The 20361-nt window shown below is 38.4% G+C and overlaps 1 protein-coding gene across 1 annotated transcript; it reads left to right on the top strand.

The window, feature by feature from the left end:
• Positions 1 to 732: 732 nt before the first annotated feature.
• Positions 733 to 13594, top strand: RRH (retinal pigment epithelium-derived rhodopsin homolog). The gene is made up of 7 exons (XM_068975793.1): positions 733 to 838; positions 6089 to 6279; positions 7977 to 8076; positions 8598 to 8751; positions 9640 to 9808; positions 11850 to 12028; positions 13480 to 13594. Exons 1-7 carry the CDS (start codon positions 733 to 735, stop codon positions 13592 to 13594), a joined length of 1014 nt encoding a protein of 337 aa, XP_068831894.1.
• The last annotated feature ends 6767 nt before the right edge of the window (positions 13595 to 20361 follow it).

Genomic DNA, 20361 nt, shown 5'->3' with positions numbered 1-20361 from the left:
CTTAGATTTAGGTTTTTTGACTGGAATTTATGGTATAGCTTTAGGGAAAAACAAATTGCAGAATTATTTTGTATATATATAGCTCCCCATTATTTGAAAAGAATGGGGGTAAAAAGTGGAGGAAACATTAAACAGTTCTATTAATAAATGTTTCTATAAGCAAAGAAAAAGAATATACACAAAGCTGCTATTATCATTAGGAGAGTGAAATTTGGAAGGTTGGAGGGAGGTTACTTCTTTATCTCTAATGATTTAAATTGTTATGAAAAAACAAAAGGAACTGAAATGAAAAACTTGAAAGGATCAACAGAAAACAGTCACCTTAACCTGTATAGTTTTAGAGGACTAATGCTGACTCTTAATTTCCAGCAGAAATCAGTTAATTCAGGTCCTGATCTGATTTTCTGAGTTTGTTTATTGTTTAAATGGGACATGTGCACTTGATAATCTTGGATACAAAGCTGATGCCCAAATTGGTTAAAATGTGTGTTGTTCGGTATTTCTCTTTATTTTGCTGGTAAGCTTTTCCCTTCTTCTGGGGATTAAAATCCTTTCTTCTTTAGCCCAATTAGATTTTTTAAAGGAGGGCCTCTATGAAAAGGCCCTTCTTTGAGGTCTTTAAGTGGAGATGGAAATGATTGGTTCTGAAAATTTTTCTCTCACTGGCTTTTGAAACATTTCGTAGATATTGAAAGCTCATTATGAAGGATGTCTCAATACCTTCACTGCAAAATGCTAAGGAATAATTTAGGCAACAGTTCAGACTGTAAAAATGAAAATGGCTCTGTCTTTTCACAGACTGAACACAACATTGTTGCAGCTTACTTGATTACTGCAGGTATGGATGTTTACTCCATTAACAGTTATTTTGCGTTTGAATGAGTGAAGAAAAGCTGCGGTTTTTAGCATAAGGTAGTAGAAGAAGCATGGCTTCTGAGATAGTGTTTCAAGTTCTGTACTGTTGGCCAACCTCAACAAGTCACTTATCCTTTCTCAGTTGTTGTGCTCATGTGATAAATAAGGATAATACTTGCTCTTCTTCCTGGCTATAAAGATCAAATAAGAGAATGTAGGTGAAAGGATAAATGGAAACATTGTTAATGGTGGTTAATCTAACAAGTTATTTTGAATTTTGATAGGCAGTGAGATGGGGCTGAGAAAAGTTTTCTAGAAAACAAATAATCATCTGTATGTTTGGTGATTTTATTGTCAAATGAATTTTTATTGGGGGAGAATGTGCACTGTGGCAAAAATGTATTTTTATGGCATTTACTGTTCTCATACATACTTTCTGTAGTTTTGTCATCACTGGTGGAATCTAGTTCAGATTGAAAGATCCTGGAAAAAAATTTAGTTGTAAAAAGAGAGAGCAGATTGTATTGAAGACAGAGTTTGATGATTGAGCTCGTTTTTTAATGCTGTCTTGGAAAACTGAAGTTTGGTTTTCATTTTTTAGTCTCTTTGCAGCAGTGAGCAAGTTCCTTTATTTTTTTGTTCTTCCATTTTCATATCTATAAAATGGGGATAAGAATAAGCTACCAGTTGGGACTGTTATGAAAAATAAAAAAAAAATAATGTACAAATATACCTAAATGATATATACAGTGTATGTTGGAACAAATACTAATGAATTTTAGAGGTCACTTATTATTTTTTGGATTGACTTGTGAAAAATTGTAAGTATATTCAAAAGTAGAGTAAAAACATAGCAAATCCTTCTATATTCAGTTTATTCTTTATAATTGCTTAATTTCCCCATTACTCACAATTAGAGTATCACTTCTCTGCTAGAAACTATGGTTCCTCAGTTAATTTTCATAAATTTTAGTGACATGCTAATAACTCTTTCGTTTGAATACCTCTGTATGGTAGCCCTGGGTGAGTTCTGTTTTCTTTTTGGGTGTGTGTTGCAACAAAAAGGAGAAAACAATATGCTACTTAATGAGATAATCTCCTTATCACAACTACACAGGAATACTTTGTATACCAACTTTTGGTTTGGTTAGTTTTGGTAGATGACCAAGAAAAGCTGTCTTTTTTGATCTGGTTACAAAGGAAGCATGCAAAGAAGTTTTCTTGTTAAGAAAATGTTCTCTCTTGTTCTTATTCCTGTAACAACAATAACAGTAATAGTGGTCTTACTGTGACAGTGGGACTCTGGTACTACTGTTGCCACTACATCCACCACCATCACCACCACCACTACTAATGTTATCACTTGAATACTTGGTATACACCAAGCACTGCTATAAGCACTTGCCTGTATGGAATAATTCATCCTTAAACTAATTCAGTAAGTAAATTTGTTTTATTTTCTCCATTTATACTGATAGAGTTTAAGTAACTTTATCAACACACACACATCTACTAAGTAGCTACACCAGTATTGAACTCAGGTTCTTTGGCTCTAGAACCCTCATGTATAATCACAATGATTAGTTTTAATGTGTATGTGTTGTATTTTTAGCAGGTGAACTGAAGGGAGCATGTCTCACCTCATTATGCTTTTGTTTAATGCTTTGTTAATTTTATGCTTTTGGGCCCCCAAACCCCCACCTTTAACAAAACTCACTTAAACCAAAACTATGAGGAAAAAAGTTTAGTCAAAGCACTTATTTCATTTGCTACTGTTACAAAAAGCCTACTTTACATTTTATATTTCATTTTTAATTTAATAGTTCTCTTTGGATTTTAGCTCTTACAAACTTTTACCAACTTAAGCTCTCCCTTTTTCCAGTTTATTCTGGGGGTAAGAAGGCATGGTGAATTAAGGATCTGAAATAGATTCATTATGGGTGCATTATAGGCTAAAAGATACGAGATATTAGGCTGAAAGGATGACTGCATACCAGCTAATGAAGGACCTAAGCTGTGCGGGCAGTAGGGGGCCACTAAATGACATGATCCAATTTGCATTTTAGATATATGCTATAGTGGTAGCTAACAGACCAGGTAGGAGGCACCCTAGGTAGGAGGTATGGTAAAGGTTAAGAAGGCTTCTGAGGAGGAAGTAGTGGCAATGGAGATAGATGGAGCTAGAATTTAGAATCCATGGTGGTTGGATGTGGAGACTTGGGGAGAAGGTGAGGGAGCATCAAAGATGACAAGTAGGTTTCTCTTTTGGGGCCACTGGATAAATGGTGAAGCTGTTCATACCTGGAGAAGAACATGTTTGGGGCAGGAATGAGAATCTCTGGGTTCAGTTTGAGAGAAGTCCGATAAAAAGCTGGACACATGGTTTTGAATTTTATGAGACTGATCTGGAAAGTATCAGCATATAGCCTTGACTCTGAAATCACTGAGTGTATGTTAAATGTGAACAGGAGGTTTAGGACAGAAACTTAATGCATATGTTTAATAAGGTAGAGAAGAAGAAAGAAAGACCAGGAAGTAGATTGAGAAGGATCTCCCAAAGAGATTGGAGAAGAGCCACAGAAGCCAAAGGGAAATTAAGTGAAAGTGTGTTAATTGCTCAGTCATGTCCGACTGCAACCCTGTGGACTGTAGCCCACCAGGGTGCTCTGTCAATGGAGTTCTCCAGGCAAGAATACTGGTGTGGGTTGCCATTTCCTTCTCCAGGGGATCTTCCTAACCCAGGGATCAAACCCGTGTCTCCTGTATTGCAGGCAGATTCTTTACCTCTGAGCCACCAGGGAAGTCCCTAAGTTAAGTGAACTTAGACCTAACTACTAAATAATCTGTCTACTCATTAGAAAACATGGGTTTCCATGGTTAACCAGTCAGTAAAGAATCAGCCTGCAGTGCAGGAGATGTGGGTTCGATCCTTGAGTCAGGAAGATTCCCCTGGGGAAGGGAATGGCTACCCACTCCAGTATTCCTGCCTGGAGAATCTCATGGAGAGAGCAGCCTGGTGGGCTATAGTCCATGAGGTCTCAAAGAGTCAGACACAACTGACTAACACTTTCACAGCTAGAAAATAGAGCAGAGTGCTTGAGACAGCTGCAGAGAAAATAAAGAAAAGGACTAAACTGTTTACCTCATTCCCCACATTATATCTAAATCTACCCCATAAGTACAGTTACTCTATTCTAGTTGCATACTTGGTAGGCAACAAATTTACTACACTGTGTTTTTATCTGACTTTTAAAAAATCAACAAATCTGTAACTAACCAGAAAGATTCTTCCGTTCACCAAACTTTTTGGAGCTACAATACTGGATGCAAAAATAATGAGCCAAAGAATCGTCAAATCTGATATCATTGTGTCTTAATTATGCTTGCAGGAATAATAGATATTAAGCAATATGAGTTTTAGTTGTCTATTAAATAAATCTGCTATATGTCACATACTCAACATAGAAGCCATTAGAAGCCTGTAATTTACACAGGAAGATTAGGAATATATGAGTTAAATAATATAGCATCACATAAGATGAAGTATAGTATAGACAAGAACTTAGAAAATTTATTAGTGATGAGAGGATACTATGAGGAAGACAAGCCTTTGAGGGTAGAATCAGGCTTGAACAGAATTTTGAAGGGTGGGTAGCATTTGGGTAGGTAAAGGAGTAGGGTGTTCCAAGTGGGAGAAATGAGAGCTGAAATTTACCACATGCCTGGTATATCTGATAGATAACTAGATGGAGGGCTTATTTGATAAGTGTGAACATTCGCTTCAGTTCAGTCGCTCAGTCGTGTCCGACTCTTTGTGACCCCAGAACATTTGCTTAGAGAAGGTAAAAACAGTTTGAAGCAGAGACCGGGGTACCAGGCTGGGCATGTGAACTTTTACCCCACAGACATTGAGGAGTATACTGAGAAGGGTCTTGGTTAATTCTATGTTGTGGCATGCTTATTCTGCCAGCAGCATGTAGGAGGGAAAGAACAGGAGCCTGGAAGATTAATATAACAGAATGTTGAACAGAAGTTTTGACCAAGGTGCCAAACATAATAGAAGATCTTCCTTAGCTGATACCTTTGTGTGTTGGTACTTGGAAACCTTCGCTCTCTCTGGCAATAGCTGGGTCTGCTCACCAGAGTTCTCTTCATGATGGTGAACACCTCTTTTCCTTCTGTCCTTTACCCCTCCTTTAGCCCCTAGAATTCTGGTAATGGCTCTACCCTCTCTCAGTTGTTAGGACCTAGTATGGCTTACATCTGGCTGATGGGAAATTTATTCAGCAGATGGGGGTATTAAGCAGGCTAACATTCACATCCAGTCTACTCAACAGTATTTCTCATTGTAAATTAATATGTTGGCATTCAGATTAAGAATTTCAGTCATCAGTCTCCCTGAATCCAGCCAATTCTGGGGCACTGACAACACTGAGTCTCTGGACCTGCAGGGAGGGCTAAGAGATCCCAGACTGTGGAAACTTCACTAGGGTGATGTGGCCTGTGAGGTTTCTCAGTGGATCTGAGAGCCAGCTTGACTTCCTGTCTAGCTAGCCAAACCTTGTGTGTGCATTCTTATTTAGGGATGTATGTGTATGTGTATGTGTAATCAGATTTGAACATGTTAAGTTTTAAGTAATATTGAAATAGTCATATGATCTTACATACTGTAGATGCTTAATAAATGTCTAATGGCAATGAGTTGTACGAAAAGGGATGAGGGACTGGAGCGTATTTCAGGAATAGAAAGTGACAGAAGTGCTGTTAGGACAGAATGATAGCTGAGGCCTGAGAAACGGAGAAAGAAGAGCCTCCATCTTCAGGAAGGAGGAGAGGAAATTAAGCTGCCAAAGGAGACTATATGGTCACACACACACACACACACACACACACACACATATAAACATATGTATCCTAAAAATCAGCATTGGTGGTATCATGGGAGTCACTTCAAGGATGGAGTGATCAATAGTGATGTTGTTAAATGCCATCCTTTGGTGCTGGTTTATACAAGTGGCGGATTCTTTGTGTTTTGATTTTTATATTTCTGTTTTCACAAGAGGGCTGTGACAATATCACAACTAGTTTGAAGAATAGCTGGAGCTCTTCCAGTAAATGAACCAAAACTGATTTGTGAATTTGCTTTGTTTCTGAAGGAATTTAAATATTTAATTTTTATTTTAGTTTTGCACATTCAAATTAAGTGAAATGTGTGATTTGTTTATGTTCTCAGGTGTGATAAGTATCCTCAGCAACATAATTGTTCTAGGCATCTTCATTAAGTTCAAGGAACTTCGGACACCCACAAATGCAATTATCATCAACCTGGCTGTTACTGATATAGGGGTCAGTAGCATTGGCTACCCCATGTCTGCTGCTTCAGATCTGCATGGAAGCTGGAAATTTGGATATGCAGGATGTCAGGTATCAGAGATCCTTAGAATCCAACCAAAATGAACTAGATTAAGAACTTGTAAGTTTAAGTGTCTTTACAAAATCAAATAGTTTTATGTAGCATAATAGATATGGTGCTCTTATTGAAAACAGCTTCAGGAGCGACTAGGAAATATATTCTTTAATAAGAGAAATGAAAGCAGTAGCCATCATTATATTTTCAAAATTTCCCCAACCTAAAGGAAAAAGTTAAACTAGCAAAAAAATTAGAAGAAAAGTGAACATTTGCATATTCAAATAAAAACTTGCGTATTGCAAATTCAAACAGAAATACTCTGCTTTCCTTTGAAACAATAAAATATTTAATGACTATATCATAATGTCTGAGTAATATAGTTAAACTACATGTTGTTGATTTTTTTCTGTGGTAAGTTCTTTGTGAGAATTGCTGGTAAACATATCTGCTATAATTTTTACTGACAAGAAAATAAATCAATATAGTTTGCAGTAATGACTTTTGGCCCAATTTTTTAGAACTGTTTGCTGTTTTGAGCTATATAGCTGTAGAGAATAAAATGAAAACGGTAGAGAACAGTGAGTACCCATTTATGCATCAGCAGGTTTTGGCAAATCTTGATGATTTGCAATATGACTTTCAGGTTGTTTGGGGCTTCCTCCTTTTTGTTTTTGGTTGTGCTTCAGGGCTTATGGGATCTTAGTTCCCCAACCAGGGATGGAACCCAGGGCCCTGGCAATGAGAGTGCAGAGTCCTAACCACTGGACTGCCAGGGAATTCTCTGTTCCCAATTTTTAAAAATCACAAATGTTCTCATACATGTCTCTTTCTGCAGTATCTGAGAGTTTCTTTAGACACATTACTAGAAGGGGAATGGTTTGGTGGTAGATAACACAACGTCACCTTAATCAGGTGTGGCCAAATTATTCTTCAAAATGGTGGTGCCAACTATGAGAACTTCTGTTGCTCCACATGTTCGCCAGTGCTTGGGATTGTCAGACTTTTAAATTTGTAGTGTTGTGATGGATGTCAAATAGTATCTTATGATTTGCATTCCTTTCAATATTTAATGTGATTGTACATCTTATGTCATAGACACCCTGGTTTCCTCTTGTGTGAATAGCCCATTTTTCTGTTTGTCTTTTCCCCTTAGTGAATTGTCTGTTTTCTGAATCCCAGTCTTTTGTTGGTTATATGCACTGCACTTGATTTATGGTTTGTTTTTGCCCTCTTTAGAGTATGTATAGAAGTTTTACTTTAAATCTTAGCTTTTTTAAAAAAGCTTATTTTAATTAATGAAGTCCCAGACTGTTTTCTATAAGTACCTGTATTAAGCCACTTACAATTTGACAATAGATGATGTATTTTAACATTATTAAAATAGAAAATGGGGCTTCCCTGGTGGCTCAGTGGTAAAGAATCTACCTACAGTGCAGGAAACGCAGGTGGGACCCCTGGGTTGTGAAGATTCCCTGGAGGAGGAAATGGAACCCACTCTAGTACTCTTGCCTATGAAATCCCAGGACAGAGGAGTCAGGGCAAAGAGTTGGACACGACTGAGCAACTGAACACACGCACAAAATAGAAAACACTCAATGTATTTATTTACTATTCAATGTATTTAAAATATATTTTAGCAATGGGATAAAAGTGTAAATGTCTCTTGGGAGGGTGTGTAGAATGGTGGAATCATTCCAATTTTGATTTTCAGATTTATGCTGGGTTGAATATATTTTTTGGAATGGCAAGTATTGGATTGCTCACGGTCGTGGCCGTGGATCGATACCTGACCATCTGCCATCTGGATGCAGGTACAGCACTTTTCTCAGCTTTTGCAATAAACCCATTTGCCTAACTTCTGCTTGTCACACTTTCACTTCAAAATGTATTAATAAAGGTAATGACTTGCGACATGGTCAGCCTTCTTTCTCTGATAATCCTTGATTGGAAGTTTCAGTGGTTTTCTATTATACCTAGAATAAAATTCAAATTTCATAACATGGCCCCCAAGACCCTACATGTTCTGACCCCTGACTACCTTTGCAGCATAGCCTGGGATCTTGTCACTTTGGGGTACTGGCCAAACTCTTTCCCAGTTTGGGGTCTTTGTAGATGCTATCCTCTGATTCATCATTTTATCATTCAAGTTTCAGCTTAAATGTTATTTTTTTTCCAGAATATGAATTCATAGGTTTTGTGTGAACTAAAGTGCTCTGTAAAGAATCTACTTGGTAATAATTTTGAATAATCAGTTAAAATAAGATGAAGATATGAAATGGGAAATGATCACATCATTGGGAAATGATTTAATATTCCATGTATTTGTTAATAGGAAGAAGAATGACCACCAACACTTACATCAGCATGATTCTGGGGGCCTGGACCAATGGCCTGTTTTGGGCTTTGATGCCTATCATTGGGTGGGCTAGTTATGCCCCAGATCCTACTGGGGCCACCTGTACCATAAACTGGCGGAAAAATGATGTGTAAGAAATGTATATACAGTCTATAATTAAATGCTTCTAATGCAGACACGTTTTCACCATTTTAAATTTAACCTCAGATCTAATGTTTCTCATATAGAGTGTGGCAAAGGGTTTCCTTGGTTTAGATGATGTGATTCCGACTAGGGACGAATTGAGAAACGTGAATTATGTTAATTTGCGAGGACAGGGCATCCCTTTGTCTCCCTGCTCTGTTCCCTCCTTCCTGTCCTTTGGCAGCAAAGGGGATACAGAGCCTCCTTTAGCTGCATCTTAGAGGTAGGACCTATGGGGGAAAGGACTATTGGTGGAGCTAGACAGTGTGCAGTTCTGGAGAAAGCCCAGGCTTTCTTTTCTGGCGATAAAGCATCTTCTGAAAATTACACAGCAAAAGTGCAGTCCCTGCAAGGATTGCTTACTTATCAGTGATGCTCTTCTATGTTTACTAAGGAAAAGAAGGTAATTTAATTCATTAAAGGAAGTGAAGGATTACTCAGAAAAGTAAACAGAAAATTTCTCTCAAACTAAATCTAAGTCTAAACATTTTTCTGTAGAGGGTCAAAAAATAAATATTTTAGATTTCACAGGCAAGGTTGTCTCCATTGCAACTATTCAACTCTGCCTGTGGAAGCAGCCATAGACAGTAAGGAAATGACTGTGGTTCCAATAAAATTTTGTTTACAAAAACAGGCGACAAGCTGGATTTGCCCACAGGTCATAGTTTGCCAACCTCTAGTCTGAATGGACTAAAAGTTGAATGTACCTCCTAAGCTGTTTACTAATACTAGACAATGCCAGTATTACTTCTGGTAATTATTCTGTTTCCCTTAATACACTAGATGAATAGTGATTTAATGTCATGATTTAATTATTTCCTTTTCTTACTTTCAGGTCTTTTGTTTCTTACACGATGATGGTAGTTGCGATAAATTTTATCGTGCCCTTAACAGTGATGTTTTACTGTTATTACCATGTCACTCAATCCATTAAACATCATGGTACTAATAACTGCACTGAGTACCTCAACAGAGATTGGTCAGATCAGGTAGATGTAACAAAGGTAAGGCATTAAAATCCTTAAGAAAGTTTTATAATCAAGCTTCTACATGGACATGGTTCCTTGGCCCTGTAGTCATCTCTCCCCAACTCCCGATTCTTATTTTCTGCCTCTTTTTTCTGGTGTTGGCCTCCATATTTCTAAACAATGTGCTTATCTACTGTTTCAGGTATTTTTGCTTGCTGCTACTTCTTGATTTCCTACTGTGAACAAAGAGAATTTCTCTTATACCACCATCTTTTCCTTCTCCCCACCAGCATCTCTCATCTTGTCAATAAAATGTTAATATTTGGCTAGATGAAGAGTCAATTTTACATTATTGTGATTATCTAAATTTCATTTATTGCAGATCTCTGTAGGACTGTATGACTTATATTTCTTTTTTTTTATGCAACTGTTCCCCCTTTGGAGTTAACAGTTCATTCGTTTTCTTTTTCTTTCTTGTCTTCTGTCCATCTCTCTCCCCTTCTCTTCTTCTCTCCCTCTCTCCTCCCCTTCCACCCCCCATCTCACTATAGCTTTGTTTCCTGACTGTTCTGTGTGAAAATGAAGTGATTTTGGAAAGTAGAAGCATTAGTCACTCAGTCGTGTCCAACTCTTTGTGACCCCATGGACTGTAGCCTACCGGGCCTCTCTGTCCATGGGATTCTCCAGGCAGGAACACTGGAGTCAGTAACCATTTCCTTCTCCAGGGTGATCTTCTCAACTCAGGGATCGAACCCAGGTCTCCTGCATTGCAGGCAGATTCTCTACTCTATCAGCCACCAGGGGAGCCTGACTGTCCTATGTACCTGTCCCTAATTCATCTCTAAATAATCTATCAGAAGCTTCAGTTTCCTCTTAGTATTTTCATATGCGTCAGAGACTAAATTGACTTCATCTTTTTCTTAGTTATCCTCCTGACACCCCCAGATCTCCTGCCCCAGATTATATTGGCTCTTCTTTAAGATGACTACCTAGAAAGTCAGTATCCCCGGACCTCCTTTATCACAAACTGAGAATGCCTTTGGCCTGTCTCCTGGATCAGATCACCTGTTTTCTGGATTGCATGTCTTCCTTTTTTTTTTTTTTTTGGTTGATTTTTCTCACAGTTGGTGGAACACATCCCCTAACAGAGTCCTGAGAACATTATAGGGAAGTAAAATTTTTAAGATTTGGCATGCCTGAAAATGTCTTAATGCTCCTACTATATTTGATTGATTGTTCATTTGGCATAGAATTCAAAGTAGAAAAATGATTTTCAGAGATTTTTGAAAGCATTACTATATAGTCTCTCAGTTTTAGGTGTTGCTGTTGAGAAGACTGACAGTTTACTGGTGGTCTGTGTTCTCTCTGGAAGCTTGTAATTTTCTCTGTGTCTCCAGTTTTCTCTCTGAAATGTGTTGCTGATGTGCCTTGATATAGCTATTTATTCACCCATGTACTGGATACTGGGTGAGTGCTTTCAATGTCAAGACTCAGATCTCCCCTTCTGGGAGCTTCCTTGTATTATTTCTCTCTTGAATTTCACTTCCCTTTTTGTTTTCTCTATTCTCTTTTTCTGGAACTCTTTTTATTTGGGTATTTAATCTCCTGGATTTATCTTTTAATTTTCTTAAATATTCTTTCCTACACTGTCTCTCTTTGGGGTTTTGTTTGTTTGTCTTGGTTTCTACTTTCTGAGAGATTTCCTCAACCATATCCAGGACTGAGATTGGGTGAGGAGATGCTCAAGCCTGGGTTGTAAAATTTAAGCAAGCACTGAAAAGCTCAGTAACCCCAAAAAGATAAATCCAGCTGTATTCTCCTCAGCTCACCAGCAGAAAGAGGGCATTCTTTACATTCATGAACCAGTTCATCCATTTCACAAGCTCCAGTTATCATAGCTGACTTTAGGTGTATTAGCAGAGTACAATGAGGGGAAAATTTCAGTGTTTCCTCTATGTCTTCACCATCGTAAACTTATTCAAGTTCCAATCCAGATAATTTTTCATGTAGTTTTAGATATACTAGCTATTTTGATATTTTAGTTATTGGGCTTGGTGAATACTGATTTCTTTTACAGATGTCTGTGATAATGATACTCATGTTTCTGGTGGCGTGGTCCCCTTATTCCATCGTGTGCTTATGGGCATCTTTTGGTGACCCAAAGAAGATTCCTCCCTCAATGGCCATCATAGCTCCCCTGTTTGCAAAATCTTCTACATTCTACAATCCTTGTATTTATGTGATTGCTAATAAAAAGTAAGTCATGTCTAAAATGCTTCTCAACTTAAAAAAAAAGTGTATACAGAAAGAATGTTAGAAAGGCAATGGATAATGTTCTAAATTTTGGGGGAGGTAAATGACAGAAACTCGCTTCAGGTGAAATTAAGAGTTATTTGGTTCATGCAACTGCACTGCAGAAGCATTCAGGATCTGAAATGTCTAGGACTCCAGTTCTGTGACAGACTCTTCCCACATGGAGGTGAGATGATCATGGGTAATTCAAGACCAAGTTCCACCAACTAAGCATCCCCAAATGCAAGTTTCATCTTTGATGGCCCTCTGTCAGCAATGACCCTGGAAGGTTTTGCAAAGAAAACCTGTACTCAGTTTTGCAAAGAAAAGAGTGATTCTGTTACTGGAAAGTGGACAAAGCAAGGCCAGTTGGGTTCCCTATGTGGGTAGCATAAGTGTATATTTACTAGAAAGAAGACATATCATTCAGATGCAAGAGAAAAATTCATTGTTAACATGACAGGCTTCAGGATTGTGTAGTCACTGAGAATAATGGAGACTCTTCCTTTCCCCTTTTTGTTGAGCCTCTGAGCAAGAATTTCTTTCCTGCCTCCTCAGTGCAGCTTTTGTCATTTAGTCACTAAGTCGTGTCTGACCCTTTTGCGACTCCACGAGCTGTTCATGGGATCTCCAGGGAAGAATACTGGAATGGGTTTCCATTTCCTTCTCCAGGGGATCTTCCTGACCCAGGGATCGAACCTGAGGCTCCTGCTGAGCCTCCTGCATTGCAGGCAGTTTCTTTACCCTTGAGCCTCCAGGTAGGGCAGCTTAGACTACTTCATTTACTGTTACTGCTTAAAGGTGGATTGAACCAATCTACTGTGCTTAAATATTTGACCAGAAAATCTCAGTAGATGTGAAGTACTGATAATTTGATCCTGGATTGCCAGTGCTGCTTCAATTAAGCTTATATATTTATGCACATGTTTGGGAAAGCAACTTTAGCCATAGGTATATGAAGAAACATAAAAACTTTTAAGATCAAATAGACCACATAAGCAGAATAAAGAACACACCTTAAATTTAGAGTCTATTAGTAGTTCTTTTGGAAAGGTCAGGCATGAAACTGGCCTTTGCTCATTAGAATAAATGTCTGAAATACCCATCCTTAGTTCAAGTAAATGATTCCTTGCAACTGACATTGTCATCTTAGACATGGTGTCATCTTAAACATAGTTATTTATTTTTATTAAATGTCTTCGATGTTTACAATCAGTGGTGCAAAATTGATCTTTAATTGTACTGTATACTTTATAATACATTTATAAAGGTCTCAATAGGATATATTAAAGTTGAAAGCAGAAATTTATTTGGAGATGCTAATTGGCAGTAGTGGCATCTTAGTCATATTTGAAAGTTCTTTAAACATTCCAAGTCATCATGGGATAATGCCAGATTTTCCCTTTTTGTTACAGGTTTCGAAGGGCGATGGCTGCCATGTTCAAATGTCAGACTACCCAAGCAATGCCTGTGACGAGTATTTTACCAATGGATGTACCTCAAAACCCACTGACTTCTGGAAAAGTCTAAAATAAGAGGAACTCACACATTTATCAAAACATTTTCTTTACTTTTTTTTTGTAGTGGTTTAATTTCATTTTAAATGTGAGCTCATTTCAATCGAATAGAGACAAAGAATATTGTCTTAATAGACTATAAATTTCTCAAGTGTAGTTTTTAGTTCTGTTTGTGGACTGGCTACCATTGGGAATGTTTCACTATTTCCTTATATGTAAACATACTACTCATCTAGTTTGATGAATAGAGGCACATGAGATTAAGGCCTCTTCTCTTTCTCCCTATCATGGTGTGTATTACAGTGTATCAATGACCTGGTGTCTTGCCTGGTTCCTCCACTAGATTAGAAGCAACTGCTGTTTTAATGTTCAGTTCTGTTGCTCAGTTGTATCTGACTCTTTGTGACCCCATGAACTGCAGCACGCCAGGCCTCCCTGTAATTTTAATGTTAGAATAAATTAATAGTAATAATAGTTATTATCATCAAAAAAGCAAGAGAGTTCCAGAAAAACATCTATTTCTGCTTTATTGACTATGCCAAACCTTTTGACTATGTAGATCACAATAAACTGTGGAAAACTCTGAAAGAGATGGGAATACCAGACCACCTGACCTGCCTCTTGAGAAACCTGTATGTAGGTCAGGAAGCAACAGTTAGAACTGGACATGGAACAACGGACTGGTTACAAATAGGAAAAGGAGTACGTCAAGGCTGTATATTGTCACCCTGCTTATTTAACTTATATGCAGAGTACATCATGAGAAACGCTGGACTGGAAGAAACACAAGCTGGAATCAAGATTGACGGGAGAAATATCAATAACCTCAGATATGGAGATGACACCACCCTTATGGCAGAAAGTAAAGAGGAACTCAAAAGCCTCTTGATGAAAGTGAAAGAGGAGAGTGAAAAAGTTGGCTTAAAGCTCAACATTCAGAAAACTAAGATCATGGCATCCGGTCCCATCCCTTCATGGCAAATAGATGGGGAAACAGTGGAAACAGTGGCTGACTATTTTGGGGGGCTCCAAAATCACTGCAGATGGTGACTGCAGCCATGAAATTAAAAGACACTTACTCCTTGGGAGAAAAGTTATGACCAACCTAGATAGCATATTCAAAAGAAGAGACATTACTTTGTCAGCAAAGGTCCGTCTAGTCAAGGCTATGGTTTTTCCAGTAGTCATGTATGGATGTGAGAGTTGGACTATAAAGAAAGATGTGCACCAAAGAATTGATGCTTTTGAACTGTGGTGTTGGAGTAGACTCTTGAGAGTCCCTTGGACTGCAAGGAGATCCAACCAATCCATCCTAAAGGAGACCAGTCCTGGGTGTTCATTGGAAGGATTGATGTTGAAGCTGAAACTCCAATACTTTGGCCGCCTCATGTGAAGAGCTGACTCATTGGAAAAGACCCTGATGCTGGGAAAGATTGAGGGCAGGAGGAGAAGGGGACGACAGAGGATGAGGTGGTTGGATGGCATCACCGACTCAATGGAGATGAGTTTGAGTAAATGTTGGGAGTTGGTGATGGACAGGGAGGCTGGCGTGCTGCAGTTCATGGGGTTGCAAGGAGTTGGACATGACTGAGCAACTGAACTGAACTGAACTGAGTAATAGTTAATGGGCTTCACTAGTGGCTAAATGGTAAAGAATCTGCTTGCCAATGCAGGAGTTATGGGTTCAATCCCTGGGTCAGGAAGATCCCCTGGAAAAGGAAATGTCAACTCACTCCAGTATTCTAGGGAATTCCACTAACAGAGGAGCCTCGGGGTATAGTCCATGGGGTCACCAAAGAGTTGGACATGACTTAGCAACTAAAAAGCACAACAACAAATAATGGTTAATAGTCTTTAATAAATAATTACTGAAATAAGTTGTTGGAATTTATTTCTAGCTAGAATGGGAAACTGTTAGCATTTCACAATTTTCAAATTTTGATGCAATTATTCACTTACTATTTAACAAAAATAATCAAATGAATATTAAGCACTATTGTTTTTAATTACATGTCAGTCAATGCCATATATATTTTATGCAACACTATAACCTGTGCATATTAATATGTTATACTTTTTTAATTACTATTTTTATGTGTATGTATTTCCATATATTTGACATTAGAATTAAGTTTAATCAGAGTGGGGGTTTCTGTATCTTTGTTCTCTTTTTCCTATCTTGTTTTGTTGATGAAAAAATTAATCAATAGTCAGTGTAAGAAAGGAATAGGAAGTTTTATTCGAGCTAGCCTCAAGATTATAACCCAAGAGACAGTCTTTCAGAAAGCTCTGAGGACTGTTCCAGAAAGGTGAATGGGAAGGCTGGTATATATGTGCAATGAAGAGCATATCTTGGTAAAAAGTTACTGCTTTTTCAAGGAACAGGTATCTTAGCTAATATTTTTAGTGCTCTTTTATGTATGGAAAGATGCAAGAAACTGGGTTCATAAAATTTTCTCCTTGAAATACATAACCATCTGATGGGTCAGTTCTGCTGGTTTCCCCAGAGCAAATAGTGCCTCATCCTGACCTTCACGCTGAATTCCTTTCAGGATGTACTGTAGGTCAGTGACTACTGTTGCTAATGACTTGATTCTTGTAGAACTGGATAGTGGACACCATTGTTTAGTTTATAATGCTCTAATTTGGATAATAATTTCGACCAAGTTTAGAGAAGGATTTTGTGACTCATTTGTCCCTCAGTGCTAGGAATGCTCATTCCCAGGTCAGGTGGGGATTTTGTTGATAGGCCACTCCATTTGCTGTCCCTGGACTAGGCCCAGTTAACAGCAACCAAAAGCCTCCGGACTGCCTGCCTTACCAGTATGTTATGGTCCAGGAACTGTTCCCTCTTGTTGATTATCCCCGTATATAGACTTCCAGTGTTAGAATCCTTGATCATATTATAGAACTACATATTTGGTCAATTGTTTTAAGTTCTCTAGTCATTATTACTTTTATCTGAGGCTCAGTCATACATCTGGTAATGCAGACTGAATACAAATAATATAGCTGCTGCTGCTAGTAACATTAATAAGTTCATAAGCAAGTATTTAAGCTAAGAATTTCCATCACGTGTGGCCCAGTATATCCCCAGCTCATCTCTCCCAGTCTGTTCTGTACTAATTGTGAACCAATAATGGATATTTAAATTGCTGAAATATTCCCAGTGGTTCATCCACAACTCTAAGAATTGTGGATGAACCACTGGGAATATTTTAGTACAAATACTTTTTGTGTGGAGAAGGCAAGGAGAAATAACTATCTGAGTATTTCCTCAGATTAGAATTACTGGATAAAAATATAGAAACAGTATTATTGTTGTGAGTTTGTGCTCTTGAAAGACTGAACTAATTTACACGGCCACTGGCAGTGAAGAAGTTCACTTTTCCCATTATAGTCCTGATAATAGTGCTGTATCAGTTATTTAAAACTAAAAGCTATATACTTTAACAAATTCATTTCATTTTGCATTTCTTTAACTGCTAGTGAGGCCGTGTATCTTTGCATATTGTGTTTTCTTATGTATTTATTTTTGTAGGCTGTTTCTGTAGCACCTTTGACTGCAAATAAAGGAAAGTTCGGTTCAGTTCAGTTCAGTCGCTCAGTCGTGTCCGACTCTTTGCGACCCCATGAATCGCAGCACGCCAGGCCTCCCTGTCCATCATCAACTCCCGGAGTTCACTCAGACTCATGTCCATCGAGTCAGTGATGCCATGCAGCCATCTCATCCTCTGTCATCCCCTTCTCCTCCTGCCCTCAATCCCTCCCAGCATCAGAGTCTTTTCCAATGAGTCAACTCTTCGCATGAGGTGGCCAAAGTACTGGAGTTTCAGCTTTAGCATCATTCCTTCCAAAGAAATCCCAGGACTGATCTCCTTCAGAATGGATTGGTTGGATCTCCTTGCAGTCCAAGGGACTCTCAAGAGTCTACTCCAACACCACAGTTCAAAAGCATCAATTCTTCGGCGCTCAGCCTTCTTCACAGTCCAACTCTCACATCTATACATGACCACAGGAAAAACCATAGCCTTGACTAGATGGACCTTAGTTGGCAAAGTAATGTCTCTGGTTTTGAATATGCTATCTAGGTTGGTCATAACTTTTCTTCCAAGGAGTAAGTGTCTTTTAATTTCATGGCTGCAGTCACCATCTGCAGTGATTCTGGAGCCCCAAAAATAAAGTCTGACACTGTTTCCACTGTTTCCCCATCTATTTCCCATGAAGGGATGGGACCGGATGCCATGATCTTAGTTTTCTGAATGTTGAGCTTTAAGCCAACTTTTTCACTCTCCACTTTCACTTTCATCAAGAGGCTTTTGAGTTCCTCTTTACTTTCTGCCATAAGGGTGGTGTCATCTCCATATCTGAGGTTATTGATATTTCTCCCGTCAATCTTGATTCCAGCTTGTGTTTCTTCCAGTCCAGCGTTTCTCATGATGTACTCTGCATATAAGTTAAATAAGCAGGGTGACAATATACAGCCTTGGCATACTCCTTTTCCTGTTTGGAACCAGTCTGTTGTTCCATGTCCAGTTCTAACTGTTGCTTCCTGACCTGCATACAGGTTTCTCAAGAGGAAGGTCAGGTGGTCTGGTATTCCCATCTCTCTCAGAATTTTCCACAGTTTATTGTGATCCACACAGTCAAAGGCTTTAGCATAGTCAATAAAGCAGAAATAGATGTTTTTTCTGGAACTCTCTTGCTTTTTCCATGATCCAGTGGATGTTGGCAATTTGATCTCTGGTTCCTCTGCCTTCTCTAAAACCAGGACACTAATCCAAATATATACAACTATCCATATGTTTGTACTGGTAAACTGCTATAATAATCTGCTAATTTATTTCTCCATCCTCTGCCTTTTCCCCACTGTAATCAATGTATCAGCTTTATAACTGGAATACTCTTCTTTTAAAAATAAAATTTCCTTCCCCAAAATCTTCAGCTCAGAAAACCTTCAGTCAGTACTTCCCTGGTAGTCCGATGTCTAAGACTCCAAGCCCCCAGGACAGGAGGCCTGGGTTTAGCCCCTAGTCAGGAAACTAGATCCCACATGCCATAACCAGGAGTTCTTGTGCTGCAGCTAGAAAGATCCACATGCCACAACTAAAGATCCTGCATGGACAACAAAGACTGATGATCCCAAGTGCTACAGCTAAGACCCAGCACTGCCAAAAAAATAAATATCTTAAAGAAATAAAAGTAATTTTTCCTTTTTTAAAAAAAATGCACATATCTTAACCAAAAAAATCAATCGTCTGCCAAGTAACTATAAGTCTGTCAGTTGGACCCTCATGACCCTTTTCAACATGGTCCAAGGGAACTTCTCAGCTTTTTGTCTTGTTTTCTCTTGCTCCTGTGTGTGTGTATCGTACATACAACCTGAAATGCTTATATTTCTCTAAGAACTACACACTCTTTCTTGCTTCCGCCTTTGGTTCCTGCTGTTCTGCTTGCCTCTTTCAGATTTTCCACTTAATACATTGGTGTGCCTCATAGGGGCATCTCAGGTACCACTTGCTCTAGGAAGCCTTTCCCCACCAATACTGTTGGGTCTGCTGATCTCTTGTGCTTCTTCCAAGTATATTCTGTGCCTCTCTTTGTCATGTGATTCCTTTTGTGTAGTGATCATGTCTTATCCATCTTTCTACCCCTCAGTTCAGTTCAGTCGGTCAGTTGTGTCTGACTCTTTGCAACCACATGAACTGCAGCACACCAGGCCTCCCTGTCCATCACCAACTCCTGGAGTTTATTCAAACTCATGTCCATTGAGTTGGTGATGCCATCCAACCATCTCATCCTCTGTCGTCCCTTTCTCCTCTCACTTTCAATCATTCCCAGCCTCAGGGTCTTTCCAGATAAGTTGGTTCTTTGCATCAGGTGGCCAAAGTATTGGAGTTTCAGCTTCAGCATCAGTCCTTCCAATGAATATTCAGGACTGATTTCCTTTAGGATGGCCTGGTTGATCTCCTTACAGTCCAAGGGACTCTCAAGAATCTTCTCCAACACCACAGTTCAAAAGCATCAATTCTACCCTTAGGACTTAGTTTAGTGCTTGTACATAGTACAAAGCACTGAATTCTTTAAATGCTCAGTAAATACTGAATGAGCAAATGAATTGTGCAGATTCTTAATCTTTGCAATATTTTATTTTGAGAAAATTCATTTGATGTTGCTGTTTCTGTATGTGTATTATTAGTTTTAAATAGTGTTTTCCATAATCTTATTTTTATGAAATTAATTTTCTTAAAAAAATTTTTTTTGATTTAAAGATGATGAATAGAACCATGTCAAAAGAAAATTAAGTGCCTTATATATTTATCACCTAAATCCTTGACTGACCATTCCATTCCATGTTATGGGTATGGAATTAGTTTTTTAAATATTTAATTTTTTTTAGACAGAGCCTAATATATGCTAGCAGACAGGAGAATTGAGCTTCAGATAATGTTTGATTGCTCATAACTTGGGAAGTTTGCTTGGAGCAAAATATGTTCTAGAATAAAGATAATAACCTTCACTGAAAAATGTGTTGATCATGAGCCTGCACTGCATAGTGAGGACCTGGGAGCATTGCAGGATGCTCTCTTACCAGAGTCTCAGTGCTGCTGTGACAGTGGTGAATTCAAGCATTTTGCCTAAAATACTCTAGGTAGTGGACTTTATTTAGTTTGCTTTTGGGGGCTAAGTAGAATGTGGCAATATTGATTAAATCAATTTTATGTCATGCACTTCTATCTTTAAAGCTAAATTTTATAAAACTGAATATTATGCATGCTG

The sequence above is a fragment of the Capricornis sumatraensis genome, chromosome 7 (assembly GCF_032405125.1).
Source record: "Capricornis sumatraensis isolate serow.1 chromosome 7, serow.2, whole genome shotgun sequence".
NCBI classification, from domain to species: Eukaryota; Metazoa; Chordata; class Mammalia; order Artiodactyla; family Bovidae; genus Capricornis; species Capricornis sumatraensis.
This window is presented reverse-complemented; position numbering and strand designations above follow the sequence as displayed.